The sequence below is a fragment of the Sturnira hondurensis genome, unplaced genomic scaffold (genome assembly GCF_014824575.4).
Source record: "Sturnira hondurensis isolate 20B ecotype Veracruz unplaced genomic scaffold, ASM1482457v3 Scaffold0008761, whole genome shotgun sequence".
Classification (NCBI taxonomy): Eukaryota; Metazoa; Chordata; class Mammalia; order Chiroptera; family Phyllostomidae; genus Sturnira; species Sturnira hondurensis.
In genome coordinates this window covers 3,485,721-3,500,363 of record NW_028081392.1, presented here as the reverse complement: position 1 = coordinate 3,500,363, position 14,643 = coordinate 3,485,721, and the positions used below count along the sequence as shown (strand labels likewise).

Genomic DNA, 14,643 nt, shown 5'->3' with positions numbered 1-14,643 from the left:
TGCCAAAATTGGCTATTCTGTTTATTTGCAAAGGAACAAAACTAATAGAGAATTCCAAATGCATGTTATATTTTTACTTATACTTACATACTCTGCATAATCCTGTGTGGGGCAGGATTATCCCAATCTGCACCCTAGGACTTTGCCTAGAATTTATTCATTAAGGAAACATGAACTGAATGGTTCTACTATAGGCAATGCCCTGTGCTAAGCAATGATTTATAGCTACTCTCCTAACTGGCAGTTAATATCACCCAGATTCACCCACAGCATGATATATATTTTTCCAAATAAGTGTAAAACAGCTTTTGGCAGAGAAGCAGCAAACAGTCCTCCCATTTGTTCATTCAACAAATATTCTTCAGGGCTCTACTATGTGCCAAGCACTATGACGGGTGCTAAAAATTCAGGGGCAAATACAGCAGAGTCAGTATCTGTTCCTAGGGCTTTGTGGAAAGAAAGATGTCAAGTAATAATCACACAAGTAATTACTAACTGTGATCAGCACAATAAAAAACATTATACAAATCATATGACAGAGGGACCTCTCTTAGTTTTGGAACCAGAGTCAGAGAGGGTGTCTCTAGAAAACTGACATTTAATATGGAAGTAGAGGACTAGTAGAAATTACCCAAGAAAATAAGTAAAGAAAAATGGTTTAGACAGAGGAGAACAGCATATGTGCAGGCTCACAAGACGTTCTGTGCTGTGAAGGAAAGGAAAGCCTGGAGTGCCCGGAGGGCCACAAGAGGAGGATCGCTGAGGCCAACCCTCAAAGGTCTTCTCCTATGAGGGGGCCCGCCACCTGCTCACTCTGCTGCTGACCCACTCACATTTTCTCCATGATGCCAAGGAATAAAAACTCTATTTACAGTACTAGTACACAACCCTTTAACATGAATAATTTAAAGTCTGCAGTAATTTCATTGGTGGAAAGAATATAGATAGCATAAGTTGTTACAAGATTATAAATTTTACTTGTATTTTAACAACTTGAGGCCAGAGACCATATCTCATATATCCTACTATCAATCTACAATGTGCACAGCTGGAGTCTGATAACTAGAGCTGCTATTTGAGAAGAGATGTAGGATAGTATTTTCAGTTACTTGCCTAGATATTTTCCTATTTAGTATTTATTAACCTAGTCATATATCCTTATCTATTTTAATTACAGGAATAAAAACACATTGTCCACTTTACAAATAAAAGATGAGCCAATTCTCCAGGGATGGCGGTGGGGACAGAGAAAAGGCTGGAAACATGAAGAAGCTAGATAATAGGGGTCCCTCTCTTCTCCTAAATGTCCAATTTCTCTTTCTTCACTAAAGCTTACTTGTGGGCATAAATTAAGTTTATTTCAAAAGAAGATATGACTTGGATTGTGACCAGCTGCAGCAATTTTCAACCACCTTCCCCTTAAAACTCATTTAACTGGAAATCGTGTCACTGGGAAATTCTCTAAGACCAAAGACTCTACGTTTTGCAACTTAATAATATTTGTAAAACATTTTAGTACTAAGATTCACTACCTGTCATCCTCAGTACAAATACACACATCCTACCCTCATACCAATCCAATGACTTCTGACAGAAGTAACAAAGAACTTCTTGGAATCTGAAAGTCCAACTATGTAACCAACATGATGTTATTTATGAATCTTTGTTTCTTTTTGTGATTACACAGGCATTGTATACAGCAACATTTGAGGGCAGGAAAAATACTCACTATGCCTTCCAAAGAAGGCAAGGTTAGTGAGTCGTCTTCACTGTCATGAAATAGCCTAGAATGACTCCACTGGTAAAGCAAGTACCAAAATGCAACGCACCTATGGAAGGAATACCATGAGCAAGGGACTGGAATAAGCATGGCACCAGAAATATCAAGAAGAATATAGCCCAGTCCTTGCCCTCCAGAAACTAAGTCTTAAAGGGAGACACCCTAGGGAGTAGGGAGAGAGGGGGAAGGAAGAAACATAACCAGATCAATCTCCCCCAAACTCACAACCCAGTATACAAAACAAAATGTACAAAGCTTTTTACCAAGGAATTAATTGGAAAGAAGGCAATTAATTCCCAACTTCTAAGTCTAATTATGCAAGTTTCCTTTTATCCATTACTTTATCATCCTCTATCCCTTTGTATGCGCATAATGCACATAGTAGAATAGATTTAATTATCTTAAAGACCCCATATCTTTAATAAGTATGTTGAGATTAGAAGTTCTTTCAGGACCCAGCCCATGGTTTTGAAGTTATTTCCTTCCACAGCACTTAAATGAAACAGCAGTTAGTTAAGTAGAACACTGCTCCCTAAACAGCACATGACTGAGAAAGTCTCACGACGTTGTAACAGATTGGGTTTTCTCAGTGTTCTTTGCAACTATTGAGTGGGGAAGTGAATTAAAGGGTTTTGAGGTATACATTTAATGGTGAAAGAGGATAAAAGCCAGTGCATCTGTATATATTAAGTTTGTCTTTATACCCAAGGAAACACAAGTTGGTTTGGAGAGAAAAGACAAAGAATAAAACCCAAATCAAGGTCAAACAGACTGACAAACATTGAGACTGAGACTTAGGATAGATTTTCTAATTTTGACAATGAAAATATAACACTTTTGTAATAGGTAAAATTTCGTTCTTTTTGGAAGATGATATGAAGGCTCAGCATGACCAAAAGTGATTATTAATAGTGTACTGTTCAATAAAATACTGTACATTTGGAGGTATCTCTGAGCTCACTGAGTAGACACCATGAACAAAGCTCACCCTCCCAAGTTAAAATATTTGTGGACAAGAAGTTATCATTGAAATAATGGTGGCAGACATATCCAAGAAGTATTGTAGAGATTTGATCTCTTTATAAATCTTGTGATAAATGTGTGGGCATGGCAACTAGTGGGCCACAGAACAATGTTGGAATGGTGGTAATACAAGCAAGTAATATCACGTTAAAGCCACGGAACGACTTCTGATGAATGGCTGTGTTCACCAGAGAAATCTATTGCTCCCCATCTCCCTTCTCCACATCACCTGTTTTACCACAATATGAAAAAGCAGGTCATGTACATTTTCATATTAAACTTTTTGTTAAATTTCTGTAATAGTCAAAATATAAAATACTATATTATTTTAGTGTCATATAAAAGATACAACACTTTAAGTATAATGATAAAAATACAAATGAACAAGAATTCCCTGCTTACATATTAATCTCAGCTTCCTTCCCCAATAAACCTTTTTGTAAACTATTAAGAAAAAATAGATAAGACAGCCTTCCTCTCCAAAACTATCACCAATGAAACTGAGCAAGTACTAAAATGGCTGATAAAACAGAGAAGCAGCCATCTAGATTCAGAACTTATGTTATCTGACTTCCGGCCAGGATGGAGGCGTAGGTGGAAACACTGTGCCTCCTCGCACAACCAAGTTTAAAGACAACAAAGTTTTAGTAACAAAAACGCAACCAAAACACGGAAAATTGAACTGTACAGAAGTCCGACAACAATGAACCATTCAGCCAGACCGATAAGAGGGGCCAAGCCAGCGGCTGATGGAGCGGAGTCGGGCAGGCAAAAGTGGCCTCACGGACCCAGGAGCACAGGCAGCAGTTGGCACATCCCAGGTGCCGGGTGGCAACGGGCAGACCCAGTGGAGGCGCAAGGCAGCTGGCTGACCACGGTCACACATTCACACGCAGATAAAACAGGCGAAGGAGCAAGCAGTGAGACAGACCGCTCAGGCTAGGGCCCCAGTGACGGGAGTTAAAGCCCAAAAGCACCAACTGGAGAAATTTTGGGGATCCAGGTGCCTGGAGAAGCTTTCAGGCTCACAGAGAGTTTGTTGGAGAGACCCACAGGGTCCTGGAAGGTACACAGGCCCACACACCCAGGAGCTGGCACCAGGAGGGCCCGGTTTGCTTGCGGGAAGTAGCAGAGGAGACCAAAATCCGAGGGAGAGGGGAAAAAACACCATTGCTCCGTGCTGACCCGGCCCCCACATATGGCGTCACAATCCAGCAACTGGGTCACCCCACCCTTGTGAACGCCTAAGGATCTGCCCCTCATACGTAATAGGCGCAACCTGACCAAAACAATATGGCTCAAGTAGAAAAAGAGCTAAAAGCCCCGGAGCCAATACTTTTAAGCGACCAAGAAATAGCCAACCTATCAGATGCACAGTTCAAACCACTGGTCATCAGGATGCTCACAGAACTGGTTGATTTTAGTCACAAATTAGAGGAATAAATGAAGGTGAAACTAACTGAAATGAAGGGAAATGCACAGGAAACCAGTAGTGATGGAAAGGAAACTGGGACTCAAATCAAGGGAGTGAACCAGAAGGAAGAAAAAAATGAACAAACAGAAAAGAATGAAGAAACAAGAATTCAGAAAAATGAGGAGAGGCTTAGGAACCTCCAGGACAGCTTTAAACGTTCCAACATCCGAATTATAGGGGTACCAGAAGGAGAAGAGGAACAGCCATGAGTGGAAAACTTATCTGAACAAATAATAAAGGAGAACTTCCCCAATCTGGCAAAGGAAATAGACTTCCAGGAAATCCAGGAAGCTCAGAGAGTCCCAAAGAAGTTGGACCCAAGAAGGAACACACCAAGGCACATAATTATATCAGCCAAGATGAAAATGAAGGAGAGAATTCTAGAAGCAGCAAGAGATAAGGGGACAGTCACCTACAAAGGAGTTCCCATCAGACTGTCAACTGATTTCTCAAAAGAGACCTTACAGACAAGAAGGGGCTGGAAGGAAGTATTCCAAGTCATGAAATCCAAAGACCTACAGCCAAGATTGCTCTATCCAGCAAAGCTTTCATTTAGAATGGAAGGGCAGATAAAGTGCTTCTCAAATAAGATCAAATTCAAGGAGTTCTTCATCACCAAGCCCTTATTATATGAAATGTTAAAGAGATTTACCTAAGAAAAAGAAGATTAAAAATATGAACAGTGAAAGGACAGCAAACTCAGCTATTAACAACCACACCTAAAACAAAAGCAAACTAAGAGGACAGCTAGATCAGGAGCAGAACCATAGAAATGGAGGGTTGCTAACCCTGCATGTGGAAGGTTAGCAACAGGGGAGTGGGAGGAGGAGAAGAGGGGAGAAGGTACAGAGAATAAGTAGCATAGAAAGGAAACTGGGACTTTCTTTCTATGGTAGGTAGAAAATAGACAGGGGGAGGGCAAGAATAGTAGGGGAAATAAGGAATCTAAAGAAGTTGTGACACATGAACATAAACGAAAGGGGGGAAATGGTGGGGGAGGGGTGTGCAGGATGGAAGGGAATGAGGGGGGAATGAGACAACTGTAATGGCATAATCAATAAAATACATTTTAAAAAAACTTATGTTATCTGTGTAGCCCATTATACCCGAACACTTACTATAAGAATTCTACAAGTTTAGTGTACAAGGAAAATGAAAGCCTCCAATGGGAGGTCCTTTCACCAACACATAAACTCCTCTCTGGGCCTTTCAGAGTCTTATTATAGATTTGAACTTTACTCCTTAAAGCCCACTCTGAAGTATTTATAATATATATCACTGAAGGCTTTAAAAAGCCTTACATTTGTGTTTTCTTCTTCCAGTCCTATATATATATGTACAGTTTAAGGACAGACCTGCCTGAACATAACGTGAACTGAGAGAATGACCCTTCCTCATCAAGAGTCCTGAGCACACGCTTCTCAGATAAGGACAAGTTAAAGGAGTTCATCGTCACCAAGCCCTTATTACATGAAATGTTAGAGGGACTTATCTAAGAAAAAGAAGATAAAAAAACATGTTATACTAAAATGGCAGCAAACTCACAACCACTAACAACCACACCTAAAATAAAAACAAACTAAGGAAACAACTAGAACAGGAACAGAACCACAGAAATGGGGATCACATGGAGGGGTAGCAACAGGGGAGTGGGGGGCGGGGTGGAAGGTACAAAGAATAAGTATCATAGATGGCAGGCAGAAAATAGGGGGAGGGCAAGAATAGTGCGGGAAATGTAAAAGCTAAAGAACTTAAGACACATGGACATGAACTAAAGGAGGGGAACGTGGGAGGGAGAGGGTGTGCAGGATGGAGGGGAATGAAGGGGGGAAATGGGACAACTGTAATAACATAATCAATAAAATATATTTAAAAAATAAAAAAAGAGTCCTGAGCACAGAGCATTATTCTAGAGAGAAACTTTGGTAATCTCTGATATTTGTTCATTAAGGATACAGATTCTTTTGATACAGATCTAATGCTGGTTTACAATGTAAAAATACACCCCACTGTTGTAAACATAAGGTTCAATGAAAAGGCAAGGGCCAGGTCAGCCAGAAAGCAGGAAAGCAGCAGATCAACTTCATGACATACTTGCTTCCTGAAATGGGTTCAAGGAAATAGAGATCTTTTAATGAGGAATTCATGGCTCACAGTGTGATTCTACACTGTAATCAGCTGAGCTCCAAATGAATATATCAGCACTCTGTCTGAATTGTTAGTTTTAAAAAAGATACTCCCAATTATAAAAGAATGCAAAATTCCAATGCTACTTTCTGATAGCAGGCAACATATTCTTGTGTTATGAATTTAGTAAGTGGCCTGCATAGTTGAAATGACTCTGAAACAGAGAACCACAACCCAAAATAGCTCGAACACTTTTGTTATCTCAAACAATGGGCATTTAGCCATTCGTTCCTTCCTCTTAGTATATATTCTATTTGTTTCAGACAAAGCTCCTTATGAATTTCACAAGACTGTTCCAATTCAGCTATACCAGGTGTTTGAAAGCTGGGGATAGAAAAATATTTGCTGCACAAATAAATGCACAAAAATTCTTATTACAAGATTTTGTACCTAAAAAAAATGAATGCTATACATATGTTCATTCGGGGGGGGGAGTTATACTGCATACCTATGACCAGCCTGACACTAGAAATAAAGGGATGAATACAAGATACGGTCCTTGCCACTGAGGAACCTAAGTGGAAAAGACCAACACTGACCAAATACAAAGAGCATCACAAGGAGTACATGCATGCTTTGCTGGACTGTAGACTGTGGATAATGAGAAATTCCCACCCTAACCCCTTCCTGAGCATAGAGTAAAAGGCCAGAAAGGAGTCAGAAGGCTTTGAAAATAATGATCCTCTCAGTTGTGAAATATATAAAACATTAGCATTTTATATGAACATAAATGACCAGTAATTTTAAAAGTATATAAAATGACTACTTTTTTGACAAATATACAAGACATATTAAAATCGAAATAAGTCCCAACCCAATTAAAGTATTTGCCTTAATGCTCCCCTTACTCCTGGACTGTAACAGAAGGAGCCAACTTATACTGTGGCTGATACTTAGGACTTCTGCTCTTTTATTTTGTCTGCTTAGTATTTTACCAGTGTTATTTATAAAACAGCTTTAGAAAAGCCCAACTTTCCACTGTGCAGTTATATAAATAAATACTTGGGTTGGGGCTCCCTTAAAATTATAAACATAGCTGTGGAAACACAAAAATTTCCAAACTCTTCTATTCTATCAATCAATCGAGTAAATGCTAAGTGTCTTTGGAACACAGTTTATATCTGTCCCATTCTTTTATCTCTTTTGATCTTGAAAGATTTTCAAATGAAACTTCACAATTCCCCAAAGAATACGCAAACCTATCTTAAACGCTATTTAAATATAAAATTTTTAAAATATCCTACAAACCTACTTTAAATACTATTTAGTTCTGGTAGACTTCAAGCTAAGCAGCCATATATGCTATAAGAAGCCTTTATCTGATTTGCAGACTTAAATACTTGTGTGGTGATCTGTATCTACCTTTTTTTTTATTAAAAAGAAAGAAATGCTATGAAATTGAATGTCACTGAAACAGAACCCTACTTTCACATCATTCTTTTCCTACAGGCCCTTCACACAGACCATGCCAAAACCAGGCTTTAAACAGAGAATCTCTCCAGGGCTAAGACACATGGAAACTCTATGACTAACAGCACTCTTGTTGCTTCTGATTCTAGGTGGCAAAGTTCCACTGATACTTAGCAACTTTGTTCTAAGTGGATGTGGAATGGTGATGTGAAAAAAGCACAGGATCCACAGTTAGAGAAACAGTTTGAGTCCAGGCTCCATCACTAACTAGCTGTGCCACTGTGGGCAGGTTCCTTAATTCCTCTGACCTACAGTATCTTCTTCATCTGCAAAATTAGGACTATAGCAATACCTACCTTAAAGAATTGCTATGAGACTACATATATACATGAGAGTTTTTAATAAACTACAAAGGATTATATAAATGTTATTATTTTATTAATTTGTCTTAAATAGGAATTGTATGTTTATTTTAAAAATTGGAAAATGCAGGACAGTATTAAGAAGAAAAACATCACCCCACAGGCTTATCACCCAAATATTGTTACTATTTATTTTAACTGGAATAACTGTAACATCAACCAAAAGAAATTAAAGCAAAATGACCAAATTAATTGTTGATCTCTTTTTAAGAGCAAAACAGTCTTTCCCATCAGTTTAAAGACAATGCTACATTTGTCCCAGAGCTGGTCCCAACAGTATGATATATGGGTGAGGCTCATAAAAGTCAAGGCCACAAAAACTCCCAAAATAAATATTTCATGAACCCAAAGAGGTAGTTACCACACATGCCCTCAGATACAATGGAGAAGGCAATGTGTCTGAAGTCCCATTAATAAAACTGGCATGACTATACAGTCACAAAGTCTGACAGATTTCTATGGGCCACTTATGGGGGAAAAAAAGAAAAATTTATATATTGTGCTACAAGACAGGCAGTTGAAGACTTTTGACTTTTCCCCAACTGTTTACTGAATGCCATTCTAGGAACTTCTTGCACTTCTCCTCTGGTTTTTTTCTCCCACCATTCTCCCAGACCCCCTCCCTGTTTTATTATGCATTAGAATCACTTTCAGTGTTTAAAATGCCCTTATTCCATACAATGGAGTATTATTCAGCAACAAAAAGAAATGAAGTTCTGATACATACTACACGATGAATGAACCTTGAAAACATGCTAAGAGAAAGAAATGAGAAACAAAGGGCACATATTTTATAATTCCATTTGTATGAAATATCCAAAATAGGCAAATCCACAGAGACAGAAAGTGACTGGTGGTGTCCCAGGTGAAGATGGGAGAGACTGAGTGGCTGCTAATGAGTATGAGGTTTCTTTTTGAGGGGACAAAAACATCCCAAAATTAGATTGTACTGATGTTGCACAACTCTGAAAATATACTAAAAACACTAAATTGTACACTTTAAATAGGTGAATTATATGGTACATGAATTACATCTCAACAAAGCTGTTTTTAAAAAAGGATCTTGTTCAGGATCCTGAGTTGAAAAAGGGACATGTAAACAAGTATTTCCATCCCACCGCTTCCTGAGTCTGAGCAAAAGTAATGACTCAACTGTGATATGACATGTATATAAAGTGACCAGACTACTTGGTTTAATATACATGAAACTACAAATCCAAATGAATCTGGCCCCCCAAAAAAGTATTTACCTTAATGATGCCCTAAGTCTAAATGTGGTCCTCAGAGTCTCAATAATTCTGTACCTTTGTTTGGATAGTTCTTTCAACTTGCAACACTTTTGTTACCACATTTTTAAATGTTCAAATCCCACCTGACTCTAAGGCCAGTTCAGATGTTCCATCTTCCATGATGCCTTCCCCATGCTTCCACGAAAAGTAATCTCACATTCCTCTGAATTTCCATAGTCCTTCACTTCCTCAGGACCGCTTTGGAGCTGCAGTGTAGTATTACTGTATACTTATTCTGCCCAGTATTATCAATTTATTGCTTTGACATTAACAATGAGTTTCAATAAACACCTATTTATTGAAATAGGATGTTGACGGCTTAACAATTGAGAATTTCATCTTCACCTGGTAAATATTAATTTTGGAAATATCCAAAAGTCATTTAGACTCAAGAATGGTCCATGAAGTAGTAGGACTAAGGAATGTTCACTTTGGATAAAATTTTCTTGACCAAAATAAAACTAGACTGGTTATATATATATATACATAGATATAAATAGATATAGATATAGATATGTGTGTATCTCAAATCATATATATATATATATATCTCAAATCAGTCTATATATAAAATCTGTATGGAATCTGTATATATATATATATATATATATATATATATATATATATAATCTGTAAGGAGTACCAAAACAGAAGCACTGAAATAAGAATATAACCTCCCAAGGTAACTGAAACGTGAATTATATAAACTCTAAAATATTTATTTAAAATCAGTTTCACTATTTTATAGTGATACCACATTTTCTCCTGAGAGTTCTATTATCAAATTTTACAAATTCTTCTTCTACTATGTTTCTAATATATATTAGTTCTAATTCCTTCTCCATTTTCCCCACCAAACACAAAGTCCAGGCCCTCATTTTCTTAATGATGAACCAGTTTCAAAAGTCTCCTAATTTATCTCCCTTCCCCACAGCTCCTACTTCCCTTCAACAGTATTTATGAGCCACCTTGTGTGCCAATGTTAAGGGTAAGAACTGAGGAGCACATAAAGAAATATCAAACAAGGCCTGTTCTCCAGAAACAATCAACTTGGGAACTTGACACATGTACACAATTCACCATGACACTACTCAGCACACACCATTCTCATCCACTCTCTCCCACTCTTTGTTCATCTTACTAGATAAGGTCTTCTGTTACAGCCCACATGTGGGTCATACACTGACCTACCTCCAATTTCTCCCCAACTTGCCTTCTGACCTAATCAAGACAATCTACTTGCTGTAACCTGGAAGTGACTTACTCACAAGTACCATTTGTTCATGACTATTTGTCACCACAATTTTCCCCACTTTCTAATTCATATCTACCACCAATGTTAAGTCCCTTCTTTTATATGTATTATGAAGTTTATAACTATATATAATTTTTTTCAGCTTATAACTGACTGGCCTTATTCCTTTTCTATTTGTCTCACAGTATCTACTATAGTCTTTCCTAACTAAGGATGTATATCATACCACCTCTGGAGCTTATTAAAAATACCAAGGTCCTTACCCAATCCCCTGGAAAGCTCCTCAGTAAGCCTGGGGTGGGAGCTAGACATCTTTATTTCTAAAAAGCCCCACCGGTAATTCTGAGGCACGTCCCTACCTGAGAACCACTGACTTATTACAATGCTCCCTATACAGCAGGCATTCGATTCTTATTAATTCATGCATTGAAGCTCATAAATAACTTCTCTCTAAATAGCCTAACCAGATATCAACCCCTAGACTACACACCAGCTCTATTCCAAGTGCAACATATGGTTTTAAGATTTCATTTCCTGAAGTACTCCTTGGAGAGACACTGTTACCTTGTCTCTTTACATTGTTTTCTATTTGTTGAAAAATGGAGACCTGGAGTGTAGCCATCTTAGACAACACTACATAAGAATGTACTCTGGAGCCTTAGATTAAATCAGTTGTAAAAAGAATAAGAACAATGTAGAACTAACTAGACATTTTGAATGAACTCGGTATTCTTACTAAATAGATTCTTACTAAATGTATACAGAAGGCAGAGCAGAAATTTGATCAACAGTGCTTCCCAGTCTTCCTACTTAGCAGTGTCCAGAACTGCCTGAAACAGTTGAGGGGCCCCTGAAAACTGAGGAAGACTTCTTCAGCTGCTGAAGTGCCTCGGAGCAGTAAAGTGCTCTAATCAGATAAGTAACCTAAGCCCCACCCAGACTCACAGTTGCCTCCCAACTACCCTGACACACAATATTTACAGAGCTCAGTGGGGGAGCAGCATGAACTTTTCCCAAAGCCGGTCAAGTTGTTCCTCACAGGCAGCAGCAGTCTGAGTCACCCACCAAGGGTGGAAAAGAAAAGTGTGATATGCCAGAGAAGTGTTGGGAGACGTTGCAGCACCTCTTTTCCTATTTCAGAAGTGGGCTCTTCCTCCTCCAAGATTCTCCTCGTTATAAATCACAGCTGTGGTCTACAGACGTCTACAGAACCATTCAGCCACCCAGGAAAGTTGTGGACTCGGGAGGAGACTCCCGGTGTTTCTCCCTGGCAGGGGCGGCAGGTCCCAGATTCCACAGGCCTCTCCCAGCAGCTCCATCTTGCTTCCTGCCAGGAGGAGGGGCCGGGAAGGAGGACCCGGAGTCTAGAAAGGCCCCGTGAGAGGAAGCCGTTTGACAGCAGGTAAGCCAGGTGGTAATCTCCAAGGGAGGGTAAAAAATGAACGGCGGCAGGGTAAGAGAAAGGGCTAAAGGATTGGTGGTCATGAATTACTACATAAAGAAATTACCCGGTGTTTGAGAGTGCCGGGGACTGTGAGCATAAGTGGAATGCCCAAAAAGGTAGGAGGAGACAGAGAGATGCGTAGCCAGTACGACAAGTGGACAAAAGGGCAGGAAGCAAGGGAGTGGTGGTGGGTGAGGCAGGTCTCAGGGTGAGAGATAGATGAAGTATTAGAAAAGAGAACAACGTGGCTCAAGAATCCCAGGAAGGAAAGGCAAGGAACCGGTAACGAGCCAGGCTGGGGAGGCCTAAAAAGGAGCTGAGAGTAAGGCTGTCGACGTGAGGGGCGACAGCCTGCTGATGGAAAGGGGCCATCAGTCACCCAAACAACTACCATCTATTAAGCAACTAGTGGGGTTCATACGCTGTACTTAGCAATTTATAATATCACCTCGCTGAATCTTCGCTGAATCCTCAAATCCACAAGGCAAGCATTATTATAATTGACCCCATTTCACAGACGAGGAAACTGAGGCCCAGAGCCGTTCAGGGGCATGCTCAAGGTCACAGCGCGGGGTAGTCTGAATTAGAACCCACGGCTGTCTGGCTCCAGAACCCAGGTACAAAGCCACAGGCAGCGAGTCGCGGGCAAACAGGAGCCGCGAGGCGGGCCGGGCCCACAGGGATGTCTCCCGCCCGGTTCCGCTGCCCACCCCAGGCCCATAGCACTCACCCGGACGAGGTTGCTGACGGCCGCCTGCACGGCTGCCACGGGCGCGGTGAGGTCAGGGATGGCTTTGCCGTCCACCTCGCCTTCCTCGTGCATGATCACCAGGTGCGAGATCTGCTGAGCCACCGGCTCCAGGATGCTCTCGATCGTGCGCGTATGAAACACCGGCATCGCGGCGGCGAAAGGGGCGGCGAACCGCGGACTTCAGAAAATTGGGAGCAGTAGGACCGAGAACCCGCGGACAGACGGACTCTGAACAGCGACTAGAGTCCCGGCTTCCCTCAGCGTTACCAGCTTCACGGGCACCCCACCCCCTCGCGTGGTCGCGCCCAATGGCAGCGCGGCCCAGACCTGAGCTGCCACTCCTATTGGTCCTGCTACTAGATGCTCCACCCCCGGCCCCCGCGCCTTCAAGACCCCGCCCAACCCCGCCCCCATTCCCAAGGGAGGGGCCTGGGATTGAGGCTGCGCCGCCAGGATTGCGACTGGATTCCCAAAGCCCAGCGCCGGGCGCTCCTTATTAGGGCATGGTGGGAACTGACTGTGGGGCTGGAGTCGTTGGCCCCGCCTCCCGGGGCCGCCTCCGGCTAGGGTTGCGGGACTCCACCCATCTGCGGGATCACCTCAGCGGGGCGGGGTCTCACCTCCCGCGAAGGCGGGAGCCTGCTGAGCTGGGAGAGCCCTAGGTTTCCTCACGCCCCCCCCAACTTTCTTTTCACAAGATTCCTTCAAAATACTCTTCCCATTTCCTGTCAGTAACACATGGAAACGTTTTTATAAACATTCAAGCAACAGAAGTGTGCAGAGAAACATGAGTGTCCCATTCATTCACAAACCACCCACTCAGTTTCTCAGATACGCAGTTAACAGTTTAGTGTGTAGCCTTGTAGATCTTTGTCTATTCATTTTTGAGTACATATATATTTTCTAAGTATATAGGATTAAACATTTTCCTAGAACTTGATACATATTCCGCTTAATTAAAATTCCCTGGTTATCTTTCTACCTCATTTTTTTGAGGGCTGCACAGTATTCCAAAGCATGAAATCAAACAATTTCCTAGTAATGGACATTTAGGTTGGATTCTGTTTTTCACTATTTTTGTTAATTTTTATTTATTGATTTGAGGGAGAAAGAGAAACACTGATTTGTCATTTATTTATTTATGCATTCATTGATTTTTGTTAGTTTTTGTTAATTTGGTTGATTTTTGTATGTGCCCCGACTAGGAATCAAACCCACAACCTTGGCTATAGCAATGATGCTCTATCCGGATGAGCTTCCCCTTCAGGACCTATTTTTCACTATTAAAAAGCAATTCTGCATGAACATCACTACTTGACTGTATGTTGTACACATGTGTATTTATCTAGGACAGATGCCTGGAAATGAAGTGGAAATGAAAAGCATATACATTTTACATTTTGATAGATAAGATCAAATTTAGTGTGTAAGACATCTTCTAAATTTCTTCTGCATCTCAAATTCTGTTTTGCCCAAGCCTCCCCTTCCAAGACAAAACTCCTTCACTAATACCTCCAAGCAGAAGATGCTCAATTCAAATGAAAATATTTCTCAAGGGCCCACATTTTGCAAAAGGCTAACCTATGTGTGCATTGTCCTGTGTATTTT

At 40.7% G+C, this 14,643-nt stretch overlaps 1 protein-coding gene across 2 annotated transcripts in view; it reads right to left on the bottom strand.

Moving 5' to 3' along the window:
* Positions 1-13,301, bottom strand: part of VCL (vinculin) — a 106,677-nt gene extending 93,376 nt beyond the window's left edge. The window contains exon 1 of one of the 2 annotated variants that reach the window (XM_037055960.1): positions 13,015-13,301. In XM_037055960.1, the coding sequence (XP_036911855.1) occupies positions 13,015-13,182 (168 nt within the window). In that variant the 5' untranslated portion in view covers positions 13,183-13,301. The remainder of the gene's footprint in view (positions 1-13,014) is intronic. The other variant, XM_037055959.1, reaches the window with a different exon arrangement.
* Positions 13,302-14,643: the final 1,342 nt, after the last annotated feature.